This window comes from Pongo pygmaeus, chromosome 19 (genome assembly GCF_028885625.2).
Source record: "Pongo pygmaeus isolate AG05252 chromosome 19, NHGRI_mPonPyg2-v2.0_pri, whole genome shotgun sequence".
NCBI lineage: Eukaryota > Metazoa > Chordata > Mammalia > Primates > Hominidae > Pongo > Pongo pygmaeus.
In genome coordinates, this window is record NC_072392.2 from 85383453 (window position 1) to 85402019 (window position 18567).

The 18567-nt window shown below is 38.7% G+C and overlaps 1 protein-coding gene across 9 annotated transcripts in view; it reads right to left on the minus strand.

The window, feature by feature from the left end:
• HELZ (helicase with zinc finger) overlaps positions 1-18567 on the minus strand; it is a 174411-nt gene that overhangs the window by 122151 nt on the left and 33693 nt on the right. For all 9 annotated transcript variants that reach the window (XM_063656480.1, XM_063656478.1, XM_054459612.2 and 6 more), the window contains 4 exons: positions 10484-10608; positions 8287-8343; positions 2595-2646; positions 1142-1217 (listed from right to left, as the gene is read on the minus strand). In XM_063656480.1, the coding sequence (XP_063512550.1) occupies positions 1142-1217; positions 2595-2646; positions 8287-8343; positions 10484-10608 (310 nt within the window). The remainder of the gene's footprint in view (positions 1-1141; positions 1218-2594; positions 2647-8286; positions 8344-10483; positions 10609-18567) is intronic.

Below are 18567 nucleotides of genomic sequence, written 5' to 3' on the forward strand. Positions count from 1 at the left end.
GTTTACCATTTTAACTGTAACTTTAATCATTCCTTCCACATTAATAATTATTAAATTTTGAAGAGTTAGCCCTTCAATATGAATTATTCATAAATTCTACATAAGAATTACATGAAGATAATATTTTTCAGAAAGGTTAAAACAATTTCACATTTCTTTATCTATTTTATGCTCTACTTTTTACATAAAGTATTGTCAACTTCAATCACCACAACCTAAGTAAATTTCACATTAACAAATGGCCATGGCCAGGTGTGGTGGCTCACATCTGTAATCCCAGCATTTTGGGAGGCCAAGGCAGGAGGATCGCTTGAGCTCAGGAGTTCAAAACCAGCCTGAGCAACATGGTGAAACCCCATCTCTACAAAAAAAATACAAAAATCAGCCAGGCTTGGTGGCACATGCCTGTAGTCCCAGCTACTTGGGAGGCTGAGGTGAGAGGATCATTTGAGCCTGGGAGGCAGAGATTGCGGTGAGCTGTGATCAAGCCACTGCACTCCCAACTGGGCAACAGAGTGAGACTCTCTCTCAAAAAAAAAAAAAAAAAAACCAAAAGGACAGAAATTAAGTTCAGCCATAATAATACAACTGGTATTATAAAAGACTACTGAGGCCGGGCACAGTGGGTCACGCCTGTAATCCCAGCACTTTGGGAGGCCAAAGTGGGCAGATCACAAGATCAGGAGTTCAAGACCAGCCTGGCCAACATAGTGAAACCCTGTCTCTACCAAACATACAAAAAATTAGCCAGTGTCATGGCACACGCCTGCAGTCCCAGCTACTCAGGAGGCTGAGACAGGAGAATCGCTTAAACCCAGGAGGCAGAGGTTGCCGTGAGCCAAGATTGTGCCACTGCATTCTAGCCTGGGCAATAGGGCGAGACTCTCTCTCAAAAAAAAAAAAAGATAAAAAATAAAAGACTACTGAACAGTCTTAACAACCTGCATTTAGATCATTGTTGTTTAGAATTAAAGGAAGACAACTCATCAATATAGTTTTGACCTTTATTACTTAATGATAATGATCTTTATGGCTTCTGTTTCAAATTGAAAATAAACCATTTTACTCCATTAGATAAGGAAAATTATCTGTCCTTTCAACAAGAGATATCATTGTTTAAAAACAAAAAAAATCACATTACCTTTTACACAAAGTATATTCCTCGCTGCTTGTGATTCCCCTAGGTGGTGGGCGGAAATGCCAACCATTACAAGACCCTAGGGAGTAATTAGGATATAGTCTTATCATTTGAGGCTAGCCAGTAATTCCGATATTTTAATGTGTAAGAAATACTACAATCCCTCCATATACATCATCCCATATGATGTAAAAAAGAACATGACATACTTGCCTCTACCAAAAAGTAATCTACCAATCAACTACATAAAATATAGGAATCACTGAGGAGGCAGTTTCCCAGCAGTTAGTTAAAAATCAAGCTGGTGACTCTGACTCTGTCCTAGCAACTGGTGGACAGGTTTCCAGTGCAATCTCTTCCCTAACAACACAAGGCGGGTGGCTGGCATACTTGTCATTTCTTAGGCATGGGATGTTTGTCTAGCAGGAATTCCTTCAGGAATGAAAAAAATCATTGTATCCTGGAAGGAAAGCTTACATAACAAATTCCACTACTGCATAGTGAGAAGTTCCACGTTATCACATTATCATCCATGTTCCTTAGGATTTGTGTGACACATGTCACTGTAGAATATAATCCTTTTTTATAATTGAAATAAAGTTCAAAGTTGAATTCTGAGATAGGAGCTAAAAACATAGTATTTACTTACTTGTGAATACAATGAGCTTTGATTTGTTTGGATAAGAGTTTCCAAATAAACCAGGGAAAATAAGGATAATGAGAAAAAAAGGCTAGAGCTTTATAGAGGTTGAGCAGCAACAAGTTTCAAGGAACTTATAGCCATTTTCTACTCCCTCACAAGTCACTATGCCCCCCAGAAAAGGAAAAGAAAGATATTCAGCCAGGTTGAGTTTAAAGCTGTGCTTCATCTCTATACCAGCTGTGTGACTTTGGGGCAACTCATAAACCTTAATGTCAGTTTCATCACCTGTCAAAAAGATGAAAAAGGACTCTAAGAAGTCAGTACATGTTTTGTGAAAGCCAATGCCCATAGTACACAGCATTCAGCAGGCACTCAATGAATGTTCATCTTTTCCCTTTCCTCTGGTGAGAGGAGACGAGATCACAGAGTTTCATTAGGGCAGGAACAACTCAGCTTACAGATCAAAACTTCCAAAAAGTAATAACTGTACTATATTAGGACAGAGAGAGAAGAAAAGTCTTCCCTCTATAGATTGTTAAGAATGATGTTTAAATTTAGTCCTACATGGAGGCAAGAAAATAAACTAAATGACCTCTGAAGTTACCTCCTACCTCCATTACTCCATTATTCTATGAAAAGGTGCCAGGATGAAAATTGCTTTCATCTACACCTACTTCTTAAAATTAAAATCTTATATTCTCTCCTACATCTCCACTTATATGTACTGTAACTCAGTAAATTTTCTCCCAAAAATTAATAAAAGCAAAGCCCTTATTCCCAGCTACCAGAAGTTACACAGCATTTGGCACTTACCCTCATCTAAGTCTTCCACGTGATATCCAGAAAGGGCGTTACTAGTTGCTGTCTGCAATTTTCCAAATGAAAGAATTTTTTAAACAAGAGTAACGTTGATGCTGAACTAAACTTGAACATTTTCAACATTAAAACAAAGGTGAAGTTGGAATACTCAGAAATTTTTAATAACATTAATATGTTGCCAATGATTTTTGTCTTCTTCTATGTTAAACTATAATTAAATATGGAAAACATATATTTGTGAGGCTCTCATTAAGGAAGCTGATAGAGACCTCCTACATAGAAATTAGCTGGCAGCAGAAGTCCAAGTCCCCAGTCCTGATCCTCACAGGGTAGCACCTTCCATCCACTTATTCGCTTTACTCTCCTCTTCATAACACCTAGAAAATGTCTGATTACAGAGGTTTCTTTTCCTTTTTTTTTTTTTTTTTTTGAGACAAAGTCTTGCTCTTTCGTCCAGGCTGGAGTGAAGTGGCGCAATCTCAGCTCACTGCAACCTCCACCCCCCAGGTACAAGTGATTCTCCTGCCTCAACCTCCTGAGTAGCTGGGATTACAGATGCCCACCACCACGCCTAATTTTTGTATTTTTAGTAGAGACGGGGTTTCACCATGTTGGCCAGGCTGGTCTCCAACTCCTGACCTCAGGTGATCCGCCCGCCTCGGCCTCCTAAAGTGCTAGAATTATAGGCATGAGCCACCACGCCCGACTAGAGGTTCCTTTTTCTTGCAGCTAATGGCATGCTACCACTTTGGAGCCTGGGAGCACTTCCTGCCAGGTACCCCACTCACTCTGAGATGAGCCCTTCTCCCACAGAGGAGTCCAAGGCTAGGGATCCATTCACTCTAACATCCTCAGATAAATCACCAATCTGCGCATTTGGCTCTAACTTTACCCTAAGTTCTACACCTCCAATTTCAACAAAGCGCCAACCATAGCACTTTTTCTAAACTATTCTCTAGTATTTTAAATGCTGGATCGTTCTCAACTATATACACATCTGCTGTCAGCAGTCTGTAATCGCCTTTCTATATTCTTGCACCTCTCAAAGTATCTGGAACATAATAATGGGTGCTCAGTAAATGTTGGATGAGTGGGTGGGTGGATAAACAGATAGATGGTTGGTTAGTTGGATGGATGGATGGATGGATGGATGGATGGATGGATGGATGGATGGATGGGTGCATGGGTGGGTGGATGGGAGCATGGGTGGGTGGTTGGGTGGGTGGGTGGATGGATAAATGGATGATTTACCTAAGCACTTTAAATGCAATGGGCCCAAAGCAAAATTCATCAACTTTATCCCAAAGTTGATCCTTCTTCAGTGTTCCTTATCACAAGTTAACGGATTCTTCTTACCCAAAGAGAGCCAAGCTGAAATTTTTAAAGCCATCTTGAACTCCTCCCTCTTCTATCCTGCTCTCAATATTCTCCAAATCTTGTCCAAACAGGTCTAGAAGGTCTCTTATCTCTCTTACATTCTCTCCTCCCACTGCCACTGTCCTAGGTAAAGCCCTCATTACCGCTTGTCTCATTTATCCCTGAACCAACTGACAGCTTGCCAATCTTGCCTTATATCCAGTCACCTGTGGGTCTTTACTAAGTGATATGCTTTGGCTGTGTCCCCACCCAAATCTCATCTTGAATTGTAGCTCCCATAATTCCCTCGTGTTGTGGGAGGGACCCAGTGGGAGATAACTGAATCATGGGGGCAATTTCCCCCATATCATTCTTGTGGTAGTAAGTCTGATAACATCTAATGGTTTTATAAGGGGAAACCCCTTTCACTTGGCTCTCATTCTTCTCTTGTCTGCCGCCATGTGAGATGTGCCTTTCGCCTTCTGCTATGATTGTGAGCCCTCCCCAGCCACATGGAACTGTGAGTCCATTAAACCTCTTTCTTTTGTAAATTGCCCAGTCTCAAGTATGTCTTTATTAGCAGCATGAAAACAGACTAATATACTTAGCTATCCCTATCCTTTAAACTCAGTTCTCACACTTCTGCCCCCTTGATTTCCCTGCAGAGTTTTCCCCTTTCCCTGCCTGTATTTTGTGATAGCACTTACTGACCACAGGCTGCCCTGTGTGCACATTAGCTGTGTGCATCTCTGACTGACCTGCCAGATTGCTTTTCATGGACATCTCAGCTTTCCAGAGCCTTGAACAGCACAGGTGCTCAGTAAATGTTAAACTGAATCAGAACGAGTAAACAGTATCCCAAGATGAAATCTGGAATATCTTGTACCATAGAAAGAATGTCATGAATGCTAACGAGTCATAACTGAAACAATACTATCACTATAATTTATATGTGGTTGATTAAATTGTACTTTTTAGGTTGGGCTTGAACTAAACTCTGTAATACTGTTTCCAGAGGAAAATGCCTTCTGATTATCAGTAAAGTGCTTACTAAGGAGTTTTTAAAAAGCAACGCATTCTTTTTGTAAAATGAAGGGCTGAATATAAGAATACACAGATTAACAAATCAGGAGTAATTATTCATATTATTAGCATTCTATGCTGCCAAAAAAAAAAAAAAAAGCCATTAAAAGATCTCTTTAAATTCTCCAAGCAAGGTCCATGTGCCACTGTCACAAACTAGCCCTTCAAATGATTCTATTTACATAACATATAAAAATAGATAGGCTAAAAATTACCTGCAAGTAGGAAAATTTTAAAGTATCTCCTTTTTAAAACCTATCAAAATAAATTTATCAAATGTGCAAGAAAAATAATGGGAATAAAAATGTTTGATAAACATTATTAAAATGTTTTGGTCATAAAATAAAGCCTAAAACACGTATAAATGTTGGAGAGAACACCACACAGTGCATTTCAGCAGTCAGCGCCTGTAAGAATCAGTGACAACCCGCACGGGCCTGTGCTGACACTGAGCTCTAGGTCTCCTGGGGATCTGGGGAGCAGCACATGCTCAGCAGAGAACTGGTAAAGTAAGGCACTCAGCCTGGCTAAGTATTTAGCAGTCCTGGCTTTTAGGTTCCAAAGTGTTGTGTTTGTTTTTTAAACACTCTTTTTATGCACTCATACTCCAAAACAAAAAGGCAACAGTTTATCATCATTAGTCTTTACCTACACCTTCAGGAAAAACGGCCAAAGATTACACTGCTAGAACTATAAATTCAGAATCAAATCTATTAATCAGATATTTTAAATGTTACTAAAGAATATTTACTAAAGAATACTTGTTTTTGTTTTCATAAATCAGTCGAGTTCCAGGTCTTTATTCTCATCCATTAGCATTTACAAGTTAAATACCAGCTTAGCCCAATCTTTAAATAACAAATTGTTGCCATTTTTAAATGTATCATGTGCAATAATAAATAAGGGTAGCATTGTTTGTTAGCTTTTCCTAAACGGTTATCTTTTAATAATATCAGTTCACTAACCAAAAAGACTACTACTCTAGTTAGATAGAAAAAAAATTACAAAAACTTAAGTCACTTCTTCCAAAAGTATAGTCACAAAATAAGAGTCAAGTGATATATGTGGCCTTAGATGCAACAGGATTATAAACATTAAAAATAAAATAAATTGCATGTGATTATCAGATGTAAAGTTGGTAATTCAATTAAGGCAATAAAAGAAGAACAAAGCCAAAAATCTTAATAAAATGAAAGGTCATTTTATGCTGTCATTTTAAAAGTCTAAAACATCTACAACTGCCTTCTGTTACTTCTTAGAAATTAAAACGGCTACATATACACTATTAGGTTGGTGCAAAAGTAATTGCGATTTTGCCATTACCTTTTTTTTTTTTGAGACAGAGTCTCACTCTGTCACCCAGGCTGGAATACGGTGGTGCAATCTCGGCTCACTGCAACTTCCGCCTCCTGGGTTCAAGCCATTCTCCTACCTCAGCCTCCCGAGTAGCTGGGATTACAGGCGCCTGCCACCGTGCCTGACTAATTTTTGTATTTTTAGTAGAGACAGGGTTTCAACATATTGGTCAGGCTGGTCTCAAACTCCCGACCTCAAGTGATCTGCCCTCCTTGGCCTCCCAAAGTGCTGGGATTATAAGCGTGAACCACTGCACCAGGCCTGTTTTGCCATTACTTTCAAAGGCAAAAACTCCAATTACTTTTGTACCAACCTAATACCTATATATACATATGGCTTTGAAGTTAGTGAGAGCTTACTGATTCTCGGTTGATTCACAATCAGGCAACATAAGACAAAGAAAATGAAATTTAGAAGAAAAAGCCTAATAGTAGCAAAACAGTTATTTTTTCCAGCTTGTATAAACCATGGTAACCACCTTCTTTGCTGTTTTTTTGGTATGAACTGGGATACATTACTACATTTGGAATGGAAAGGAACCCACAGGAGGTCAAAGTTGACACCAGGATCTCTGCACATACCCTCTGTCTGTCTGAAGCGCCCTCCATCTCACTCTCCGTGAGACAAGCACCTTCTCAACTCTCAGCTCTTGGTTTAACTGTCTCAGTCCTTGGCCACCAAATCCAGTGATTTTTCCAGCAGAAGAGTTCATTCTTTTCCCTCATACCACCTACCTCTCTGTGAATTACACTTAGTTGTTTAATTTATTTACTTGTTGTCTATCTCCTTCCTAAAACTTCAACCTCCAAGAGGACAAGAACCATGTTCAGTGCCGTATCCCCAGCAACAAGCACAGTACCTAGCACGTAGGAAGTGCTCAATTCTTGAATAAATAAGCCAATTAATCACTGTACGTGGGCTTTTATTTATGACAAAAGCTGACAAAATGGCTATTTTTTAAATAGGACATCTAAAAATAAAAATACTTTTATATGCCTATATGAAGAAGAGAAATTTGAGACTTACAAACCTCAGGGCCTTTTATATGCCACTGTTGTCCCTGACCTTCCATGTGTTCTCCAAGTCCTTCACTGGAGTACTTTTTTGTTCACTATTTATCCTCATACACATTATTTCCGTCTCCTAAACACATTCCTTAAAGACAGTCCTTAAGTCACAGACTTCCATCAGGTGCTTTAAAAAAGACAAAAAGAAGGCCTGGTGTGGTAGCTCATGCCTATAATCCCAGCACTTTGGGAGGCAGAGGCAGACGGATCACTTGAGCCCAGGAGACCAGCCTGGGCAACATGGCAAAACTCCATCTCTACCAAAAATTAAAAATAAAAAAATTAGCCAGATGGTGGAGTGTGTCTATAGTTCCAGCTACTCAGGAGGCTGAGGTGGGAGGATCACCTGAGCCGAGGGAGGTCGAGGTTGCAGTGAGCTGTGATCACGCCACTGCACTCCAACCTGGGTAACAGAGCGAGACCCCGTCTCAAATAAACAAATAATAAATAATAAATAAGGCTTGAGGATATCTCATTTTTAATGAGAGCATTTCATTTTCTAGTAGCCAGAAGTAGTTAAAAACTAAAATTTCCCAATCATCTTCCCATTTGTTGTCCAGAGACAGCTAATAAGATACCAGTTCTGTCCACTAGGGACAGAAGAGAAGCCCTGGCACACAGAGGATACATGTGGAGAAGCAGCGTTCCCAGGATGGAACTGTGGGTTACGGGGGTTATGAGGGAAGGCTGGCAGTCCCACTGCCCCACCTTCACAGCCTTGCCTTCTGGCTGATGCCGCAATAGTTTTCCAAATTTTAATACATAATGCTTACTAGACAGATTGAGTCAAACTCTTCCAAACAGATCCACTGAAATGGCCTTACCTCTGTTTCTGAGAGAAGTGTTTTTAGTCTTGTCAAATCCTTTGTTACCATCCCATTCTGAAAGGGTCAATAAAAAAGAGAAAAACCAATTAGTATATTAGTTCTTTACTATGGCAACTTAGCTCAATTCCTCTGTTGTTTCTGAAGTTTATTTGTAAAAAACAATGTTATCCTCATCCCTCATCACTACTACCATTAACGATGATAATAAAGCAACACATCTATGAGAAAAGTTTAAAAGGTTAACAGGAAAAACTATACAGAATGCCTTTTCTGGTAAGTAAAATCACTGTATTCACCTTACATGAATTAAAATTAACTCAAGAAAATATTAACAAGAGGTACCCCCACAGAACAAGATAGCATAAATGAAAAGGAAAACAACCAACCTATAGCTGTTTTTAACCTTTTTCCTAAGATTAATAAGTCTGTATGTACAAAATGGTGAACCCAGCCATGATTCAGGAAGATTCATATAAGCTGATCACACCACTTTAAAAATGGCTCTTTAATAAAAGGAAAATACTCACTCTTCTGAAATCTCAATTTCATTTGAGATTTAAAAGCAAATTACTCTTTACTAGTTTTAAATTTAAAAACAATAGGTAAAACTGTAATATACTTAACTTATACAGAAATCCCTTTAATGATAATCTTAATAACAAAAAAAGAGATATATTCCTTTATCATCTACTTGGAACTAAATAGCTATATAATTTTTCTATGCTAATACATTTTAGCTTTTAAGTTCATTTATGAATCTGGTGAAATCAAAAGACACTGCTAAACTTAAACATAATTAAACAATTCACGGCACAATAATTCCTTAGAAAATAATTATCCCGAGATAGGCCAATACATTACACTCAACAATATACCAAGTACTTTCCTAACTTCTTTTTTTTTAACCAAATATATTTATTTAATATTTGAAGTAAAAGCACAAATCTGCCCCATAATTTTATCATCTATATCAATTCAGAAGAATAGGTAAGATACAGGGAATTCACACAGCAGAGCAAAGTATACATATACTTTCTTGCTTTCACTGTTTTTCATTATGATTCTTGAAAATTATCAACGAATTGGTTAAAAAAAAATTAAGTTACGAATTGGTTAAAAAAAAAAAAAGGTTATAGCTCTTTTCTTCCACTTTCTATAGATTATCAATTCCAAAGTTTCAAAAAGTAGCCTTTCAACTATCTCAACCAAAAAAAGCCAAAAAATTAAATACAGTGCTGAGCAAAGTGGCACATGCCTATTGCCCTAGCTACTGAGGAGGCTGAAACAGGATCACTTGAGCCCAAGAGTTCCAAGCTGTAGCACACTATGATCACCCCCCGTGAATAGCCACTGCACTCCAGCCTCAGCAATACAGCAAGACTCCGTAACTTAAAAAAATCAAACGCTATATTTACAAAATTGATTGTAAAGTCTGAATAGAGTTAGCTAGTTCCATCAGAGTGGTTATGGATATTACTTACACACATACAAACAGAAACAGAAGCACTTATTACTTAGTTTAGATAGATTTAAACATTTTATGAAATAAATTGTTGAATTTAAGAACCCTATGAGATCATATGTCCACATCAGCATTTTAAAACTCAGGCTCTGTTAAATCATATCTTCAAAGAAAATCACTTAGTTAACCTAAATTATTTTAAAGTATCTACAGTTCTTATATATAATCACAAACTACAAGAATTAATAATTAAACATCATTTTGGTCTCAAAAAAAGAGCAGGGGCTCACACCTATAATCCCAGGCACTTTGGGAGGCCAAGGAGGGAGGATTTTTTGAGCCCAGGAGTTCAAGACCAGCCTGGGCAACATGATGAGACTTCGTCTCTACAAAAAGTCAAAAATTAGCAGGGATGGTAGTGCGCATCTGTAGTCCCAGCTACTCAGGAGGCTGAGGCAGGAGGATCACTTGAGCCCAGGAGGTTGAAGCTGCAGTGTGCAGTGATCACACCACTTTACTCAGCCTAGACAACAGACTGAGACCTTGTCTCAAAAAAAAAAAAAAAAGAAAGAAAAGAAAAACAGGTACTATATCTCAGGATACTCATGAATTTTGCTTTCTAATAGGAAGAACTAAGAGAAAAAAAGATACACTTTTTTTCCCCAAAATATACCTAAGGAATCAAATAAAAATTTGTTTTCAGGCATACAAAATTAGAGCTTATCAACATACCAGGGACTCTCCTGTCAGTGACTTGGCAAGAATGGCAGATACAGGTTGGAGCTTCCCTTTCAGCTGCATGCAGCAAAGCACTGCCCGAAAGGCATCCTCTCCCTTGGCCAGTCCTTCTCCCAGCACTGCCATGAAAGAACAGCCATCATTAACCATATGACATTTAATGCACATTTTTCTTGATTATAGTATTAACACACTATCACAAGCATGGCTTTTTATATGCTAAAAGAATAACTTCAAATACTCTAGAGGGAAGCAGTGGTGTTTCTGTTCTGTCCAAAACAGGCATATAAGAACAAGAAAAAACATGTGGCAATAGACATACCAAACTTAAAACCAGTTGAGATCAAAATCACAGGAAGAATCAATCCTTAAGCTCTTGAGGGAAAAATACTGTTCAACCTACGAATTCTGGGTAAATGAGGGCTTTTAAATTGCAGACTTAGCTGAATAAAGTTCTCACGTTTTTTACAGTGACATAAGACTGGGTGCCATTAAAATGAGTAAGAACAGAAACTACAAATCTCACCTAGATATTCCTAAGCAATTAAGAATTAGTCTTTATCAAATCCAACAAGATTTACTAAGAATCCAATTGCCCAGTGGCCATAGAAAATGCTACCCAAATTGTTTGCAAGGGTTTGCAGATTTAATCTAATACAATCATGAGGATCATGTTTCTAACAAAACAGAATATACTCATTTTTATGCCATGTCATTTGAGATGATTTCTCACAGCAACTGCTAATGGTTCAATTAGTACAGCAATCTGTATCCTTCTCTGCATTGCTAAGTCCAAGGTTCTATTATTAGTTTGTACATACTTTAGCTTCCTTTGCAAGAAAATAATTTGCTAAAATATTTTAGAAATTATTTTTAAAATTATTTCCAAGGAAATGTTTCTTTTTAGTATAACATACCATATATATAAAGTCCACTGGATCTGTTCATATTTTTGTTATGAATATATCTTCTCATATTGTTTATTACACAAACATTATAAAACTAATAAAATTCTACATAAAAGTTCATCATCATCTCACTACTCAACAAAGTTTTCACTTACTCATTTTCTCCTCCAATTCTGATCAATATTCACATAATTTTTACAATGATTGTAACTGATGCCAACATGCCAGTCTGTATTCTACTTTTTTGCCCTCAGCACATTCAGTATTTTCCATGTGATCAGAGTGCTTATATTGATCTTATTATTGGCTATATAATGTTCTATCAAGTAGATACATCAACTTATTTAACCCTTCCCTTGTAAGATAATAATTCCAATTATTAACTATTAAAAATAACGCCATAATAAAAATATTTACATATACCTTTTATTGAATCAGATTACTAAATTGAAAGTTGCAGTCTCTCTGTATTTGACAGGGTTTTATTCAATTATTTTTAGTTTGGGCGAACCTGTTGTTTCAATCCATCCATATTACAGATCACTCATCTATTCAACAGTCACTAGATAATTCTGTTATCTAGTGAAACTCCAATAAGGAGTTATCAAGTGAAAAACTCCAATAAGGTATCATTAAGAATGTCTTGAGTGTCTTATAAAGTTCCAAGGTAAGTATTCATCTCCCTCAGATCTTACTATTCCTAAAACTCTTCAAATCTGACCTTGGGCAAGTTACTTATCTCTCTGACCCTCAGTGTGGCCATCTGCAAAACAGAAACATGTATAAATTTGCCATTAAAGATTAAATGAAACAATACAAGTAAAACGCTCTCGCCAGGCATGGTGGCTCATGCCTGTAATCCCAGCATTTTGGGAGGCCGAGGCGGGCAGATCACCTGAGGTCAGGAGTTCAAGACAAGCCTGGCCAACATGGTGAAACCCCATCTCTACTAAAAATACAAAAATTAGCGGACATGGTGGCAGGCACCTGTAATCCCAGCTACTCGGGAGGCTGAGGCAGGAGAACCGCTTGAACCCAGGAGGCAAAGGTTGCAGTGAGCCGAGATCGCACCACTGCTTTCCAGCCTGGGGGACAAGAGCGAAACTCTGTCTCAAAAAAAAAAAAAAAAAAACACTCCTACTAAGGTATGGATTAGTTGCATCGCTAAGCCTGTTTCCTCCCCTATCAAATGGAGGTGACAGTAGCTACTTCATAAGGTTGTGGTAAAGATTAATTATGCTAATTAGAAAAGTAACTAGCAGTCTCCTGCACAAGTAAGAATTCCCTACATATTACCTTCCCCTTCTAAAAATTTTACAGCAGTACTGAGCACTGCTGAGGAAATATCTTGGTTCATTTTTAGTAACTGGGATATTAAGAAACTAGTTGTCAAGAGCTGAAAAATGTTTGCAGGAATGAAAAAGTCTAAGAATATTTCAACTTCATATGATGATGTCATACTTAAAAGAGTATTAAATCACATAACATTTTACAAACAGGTTTCACAGATCTTTGGTTTTGTATAAGGTATTTGCTGAATCTCATTTTGCAAGTTTCTTCCACTACATTGCTGTATGAATATCTTAATATTTGTCAAATTTATGTTTCCCTTTTTTCCATCTCTTTTTCAGACAAGAAGCAGTACTGACATACTTTCTTCCTGTTTCCCTTAAATGAAATTCAATTTATGTATGGGAGGATCCCACATAAAAAACTATGGCATAGAAATAGTCAATAACTATAGATAAAAACCTCTCCTGCTACTGTATCATATAACAAAATTAAATTGCAATGCTGCCAATCTAGTTCCTTATTACCTTGAAAAAGCTTGGGGAAAAAAAAAGTATGGCCTACTGTATTATTAAACTTGTCTCGGCTATAAAAATTGAATTTGCCAAAAGAGATGACATTAATAATATAATCTTGAACAATTATAAAAAAGTTACAGCTCCTTGCAGATAAATTCTCTTCCCATCAACTATGTGTGAGAGTGTACTGTGCGCACACAACCGTTCTCAAACTGAATTGTTCCTTTCTGTTCACTAGGAGTTACAAAGGAGGACTTCTGTCAGCTCGCTGTGTATCCTTTTTGTGATATTTTCTAACACTTGAAATATGTCTTACTTAGAATGTTTTGGATTAGAAACTGAGCAGTCTTAAAGGAGTAATATTCATTCAACTGTTTTAGCAAAATACATCTTTGCTGGGGTTCCATAGCCTCTGGCTATCACAAGGCAAGGATTAACAATTAAAATGCAATTCCCTTTGCTTGTAAAGAATTACCTACTATAAGGAAAGTAATCTTAAAACAAGCTTATAGTAAATGTTGAGTACATATTCTCTACTGTTTTCAGTAATATGACCATATTAGGACTTTTTTTTTTTTTTTTTTTTTGAGACGGAGTTTCACTCTTGTTGCCCAGGCTGGAGTGGAATGGTGCGATCTTGGCTCACCACAGCCTCTGCCACCCAGGTTCAGGCAATTCTCCTGCCTCAAGCCTCCCGAGTAGCTGGGATTACAGGCATGCGCCACCATACTTGGCTAATTTTATATTTTTAGTAGAGACGGGCTTTATCCATGTTGGTCAGGCTGGTCTTGAACTCCCGACCTCAGGTGATCTACCCGCCTCGGCCTCCCAAAGTGCTGGGATTACAGGCGTGAGCCACCATGCCGGGTTTTTTTTTTTTTTTTGAGACAGAGTTTCGCTCTTGTTGCCCAGGCTGGAGTGCAGTGGTATAATATCAGCTCACTGTAACCTCTGCCTCCCAGGTTCAAGCGACTATCCTACCTCAGCCTCCCAAGTAGCTGGGATTACAGGCATGCGCCACCACGCACGGTTAATTTTGTATTTTTAGTAGAGATGGCAGTTCTCCATGTTGGTCAGGCTGGTCTCGAACTCCTGACCTCACGTGATCCGCCTGCCTCTGCCTCCCAAAGTGCTGGGATTACAGGCATGAGCCACCACACCCGGCCTTTTTTTTTTTTTTTTTTGAGATGGAGTCTCACTTTGTCGCCCAGGCTGGAGTGCAGTGGCATGATTAGGCTCACTGCAACCTCTGCCTCCTCGGTTCAAGTGACTCTCCTGCCTCAGCGTCACCAGTAGCTGGTATTACACGCACGTGCTACCACACCTGGCTGATTTTTGCATTTTTAGTAGAGACAGGTTTTCACCATGTTGGCTAGCCTGGTCTCGAACTCCTGACCTCAGGTGATCCACTCGCCTCAGCCTCCCCAAGAGCTGGGATTACAGGTGTGAACCACTACACCCAGCCTAGGTTATTTCTTTTATCAAATCCTTAGTTACTTCTGAAGTGTTTTATTAAAGAGCTTAGCCTAATGAAGGTATTTTTTCCAAAAACTTTCCTAAAAATTTTTTTCATTACCATACAAACTAAATCCTTTAGTCAGTAATGATATAAAATCACTCACTGCTTAGATATAATCATGCTCTCAGAACTAACACTTCAGAAACTGAATTTAAAATGAAAATAAAGGCCGAGCCTATAATCCCAGCACTTTGGGAGCCTGAGGCAGGTGGATCACCTGAGGCCAGGAGTTCGAGACCAGCCTGGCCAACATGGCAAAACCCCATCTCTACCAAAAATACAAAAATTAGCCAGGCATGGCGGCGCATACACATAATACTAGCTTCTTGGGAGGCTGACTGCTTGTACCCAGGAGGCTGAAGTTGCAGTGAGCTGAGATCACGCCATTGCACTCCAGTCTGGGTGACAGAGCAAGACCCTGTCTCAAAACAAAAACAAAAACAAAAAACAGCATGGATGGATCTCAAGAGGACCATGATGAGTGGAAAAAAGCCATCTGAAAAGGTCATATGCTATATGATTCCATTTCTATAACACTCTCAAAGTGGCAAAATTAGGGAGATGAAGAACATATTAGTGGTTGCCAAGGGTTAGGAAAGGTAGTAAGGAAGGGTGGTTGAGTGTGACTGTAAAGGAATAGTACATTTCCTGAGAAAGAAACAACAAAAAAAGAAGTTTTTCAAAAAAAATTGTAAAAGGTAGGAGGCAGCACAAAGGAGATCTTCACGATGATGGAGCAGTTCTGTATCTTAATTGTGTTGGTGGTTAAATCAGTCTACACATGATCAAAATGACATAGAATACACACATTCCTTGTACTAATGTTAATTTCCTTGTTTTGACATGGTGCCAGAGTTATGTAAGATGTAATAACTGGGGGAAAGTAGGTGAAGGGTACGTACGTGGGACCTCTCTGTATTATCTTTGCCACTTCCTGTTAACCTATAATTATTTCAGAATAAAGAGTTTAAAATAAATACATAAAGCTTATATATATATAAATTTTTAAAAAAATAGTTTGGAACTGGATCTAACAATGAATTAAGAAACGTTGTTAAGGCTGGGTGCAGCGGTTCACATATGTGATCCCAACACTTTCGGAGGCCGAGGCAGGAGGATTGCTTGAGCCCAGCAGTTCGAGACCAGCCTGGGCAACATGGCAAGACACCATTTCTACAAAACAAAAAACAAAACAAAAAAACACAAAAAAATTAGCCGGTTGTGGTGGCATGCGCCTATAGTCCCAGCTACTTGGGAGGCTGGGGTGGGAGGATCACCTGAGCCCCAGAAAGTCATCAAAGCTGAGGTGAGCTGTGATCACACCATGGCACTCCAGCCTGGATGACAGAGTGAAACTCTGTCTCAAAAACAAAGAAAAAAAAGAAAAGAAAAGGGAAGAGAAAAGAAGAGAGGCAGGAAGGCAGGAAGGAAGGGAGGGAGGGAAGGAAGGGAAGGAAGGAAGGAAAGAAGGTAGGTTGGTTGTTGAACTGCATTTCTATTTTAAAAGCCTGGGGAATTAAAAAAAAAAAAAAAAAAAAAAAAAAAAAACACTATATGGCACAGGAGCTTAAATACCGAAATTCTTGTCTCCACCACACTAATATTATAATTATTTAAGTGATCCTGAGGCACAATCCTTTTCATTTCTAGAATAATACAGTTCTTTTTGTGCCTGTTTTCCAAGTTTGTTAGGCTAAAGGAGATAAAAACATCTGCAAAATGCTGAAGTAGGCCGGACGCGGCGGCTCACGCCTGTAATCCCAACCCTTTGGGAGGCCGAGGTGGGTGGATCGCCTGAGGTCAAGAGTTCGAGACCAGCCTGACCAGCATGGTGAAACCCCGTCGCTACTAAAAATACAAAAATTAGCCGGGAATGGTGGTGGGCACCTGTAATCCCAACTACTTGGGAAGCTGAGGCAGGAGAATCGCTCGAACCCAGGAGGCAGAGGTTGCAGTGAGCCAAGATCACACCATTGTACTCCAGCCTGGGCAACAGAGCGAGACTCTGTCTCAAAAACAAAACAAAACAAAACAAAGCTGAAGTATACACAAGTAGTAGTTGAGGATAAAGCAAAGCAACATGCCCTTTCAGATCAGAAAGACTTCAGTTCAAAACCACACTTCCACTCTGGACTGGCTCTGTGCTCTTAAGCAAGTAACTTAATCTCACAAAGTCTGTTTGCTCATCTGTAAAACTGGAATGATAATACAATTTGACTAAATAACATATTTCAGAGGGCCCCCAACCCTGTGATAATTTTAAATAAATACTGTTAACCCATTCACTAAATATTTTTTCCAATAAAATTTTTAACTACCATAGAAACTATATAATCAAAACTCTTCTGAGGGCCAGGTGCAGTAGCTCACACCTGCAATCCCAACACTTTGGGAGGATGAGGCAAGAGGATCACCTGAAGCCAGGATCACTCAAGACCAGCCTGGGCAACAAAGTGAAACCCCATCTCTACAAAAAATACAAAACAAAAATTAATCAACTATGCTGGCGCACACTTTGTTGTCCCAGCTACTGGGGAGGCTGAAGCAGGAGGATCACTTGAGCTCAGGATTTCAAGGCTGTAGTGAGCTATAATCGCGCCACTCTACTTCCAGCCTGGGTGACACCATGACACGCCATCTCCAAATTAACAAACAAATTCTTCTCAGAAGAAAGGTAGTTACAGATATCACTTCCTGCCCCAGAGAGAGTACAGAAGTTTCAACCAATCGCCTATCAATTTGCCTTTTCTAACAGTCAGCCTCTTTAACAGGGGTTGCTGATTACTGAATCATTTACTTCACAAGCCAAGTCTCACAACAATAAACATCAGTAGATGACCCAAGCCCCTTTGTTTGCAATGATAACTTCTTACATTAACAAAACTCTCAGCTAGGGTTTACAAATCTTACAGCCTCATAAAAAATTTTCATTGATGTTTATGATGGTTAAGTTTAACCTACATATTACAAGTGGTACAATACTCTTAGTTGATAAGATTATGTTCTTTTGATTTTACTTTCTCCATTTATCTCATTCTTTTTTTAGTGTAAAAAAATGGCCAGGCGCAGTGACTCACACCTGTAATCCTAGCACCTTGGGAGGCCAAGGCAGGCAGATCACGAGGTCAAGAGATGGAGACCATCCTGGCCAACATGGTGAAACCCTGTCTCTACTAAAAATACAAAAATTAGCTGGGCGTGGTGGCGCATGCCTGTAGTCCCAGCTACTTGGGAGGCTGAGGCAGGAGAATCGCTTGAACCCAGGAGGCAGAGGTTGCAGTGAGCTGTGATCACGCCACTGCATTCTAGCCCAGCAACAGAACAAGACTCAAAAAAAAAAAAGTAAGTTTCCTATATAATGACTATTCGAAAGGCAAAAATAGAACCATTATTTCATCAAAGTTTTTGTGTTATGCCAAATACAACTGATGTTCAGACAATGAAAAGTGACTTAACTACCTCACTTATCCAGTGGTCGCTGGCTTGGCAATCTTCACTATCCAGAATACAACAATGAACTTAGAACCGAAACCCAGGAACTTACAAAGGTGCCCTTGAGTCCTCACTCAGAGTATGTTTACTCTTATTGAAGCAGAATTCCAACTTTAAAATTTTATAACCTTTAATCAGTTCCTGGTTTAAACAAATCAGCCATTTAAAGAAAAAACTTCGGGGACAGAAAAACAGGTAAATTTGATTATGGACTGGACTTTAGATAGGTTAGGGAATTATTAGGGAATTACATCAATTCTATTATGCTAATAATAATATTGTGGTTATGCAGTCTTGATCTTATTTTTTAAGAGAGGCATACTGAAGTATTTAGGGATAAATGTCATGATG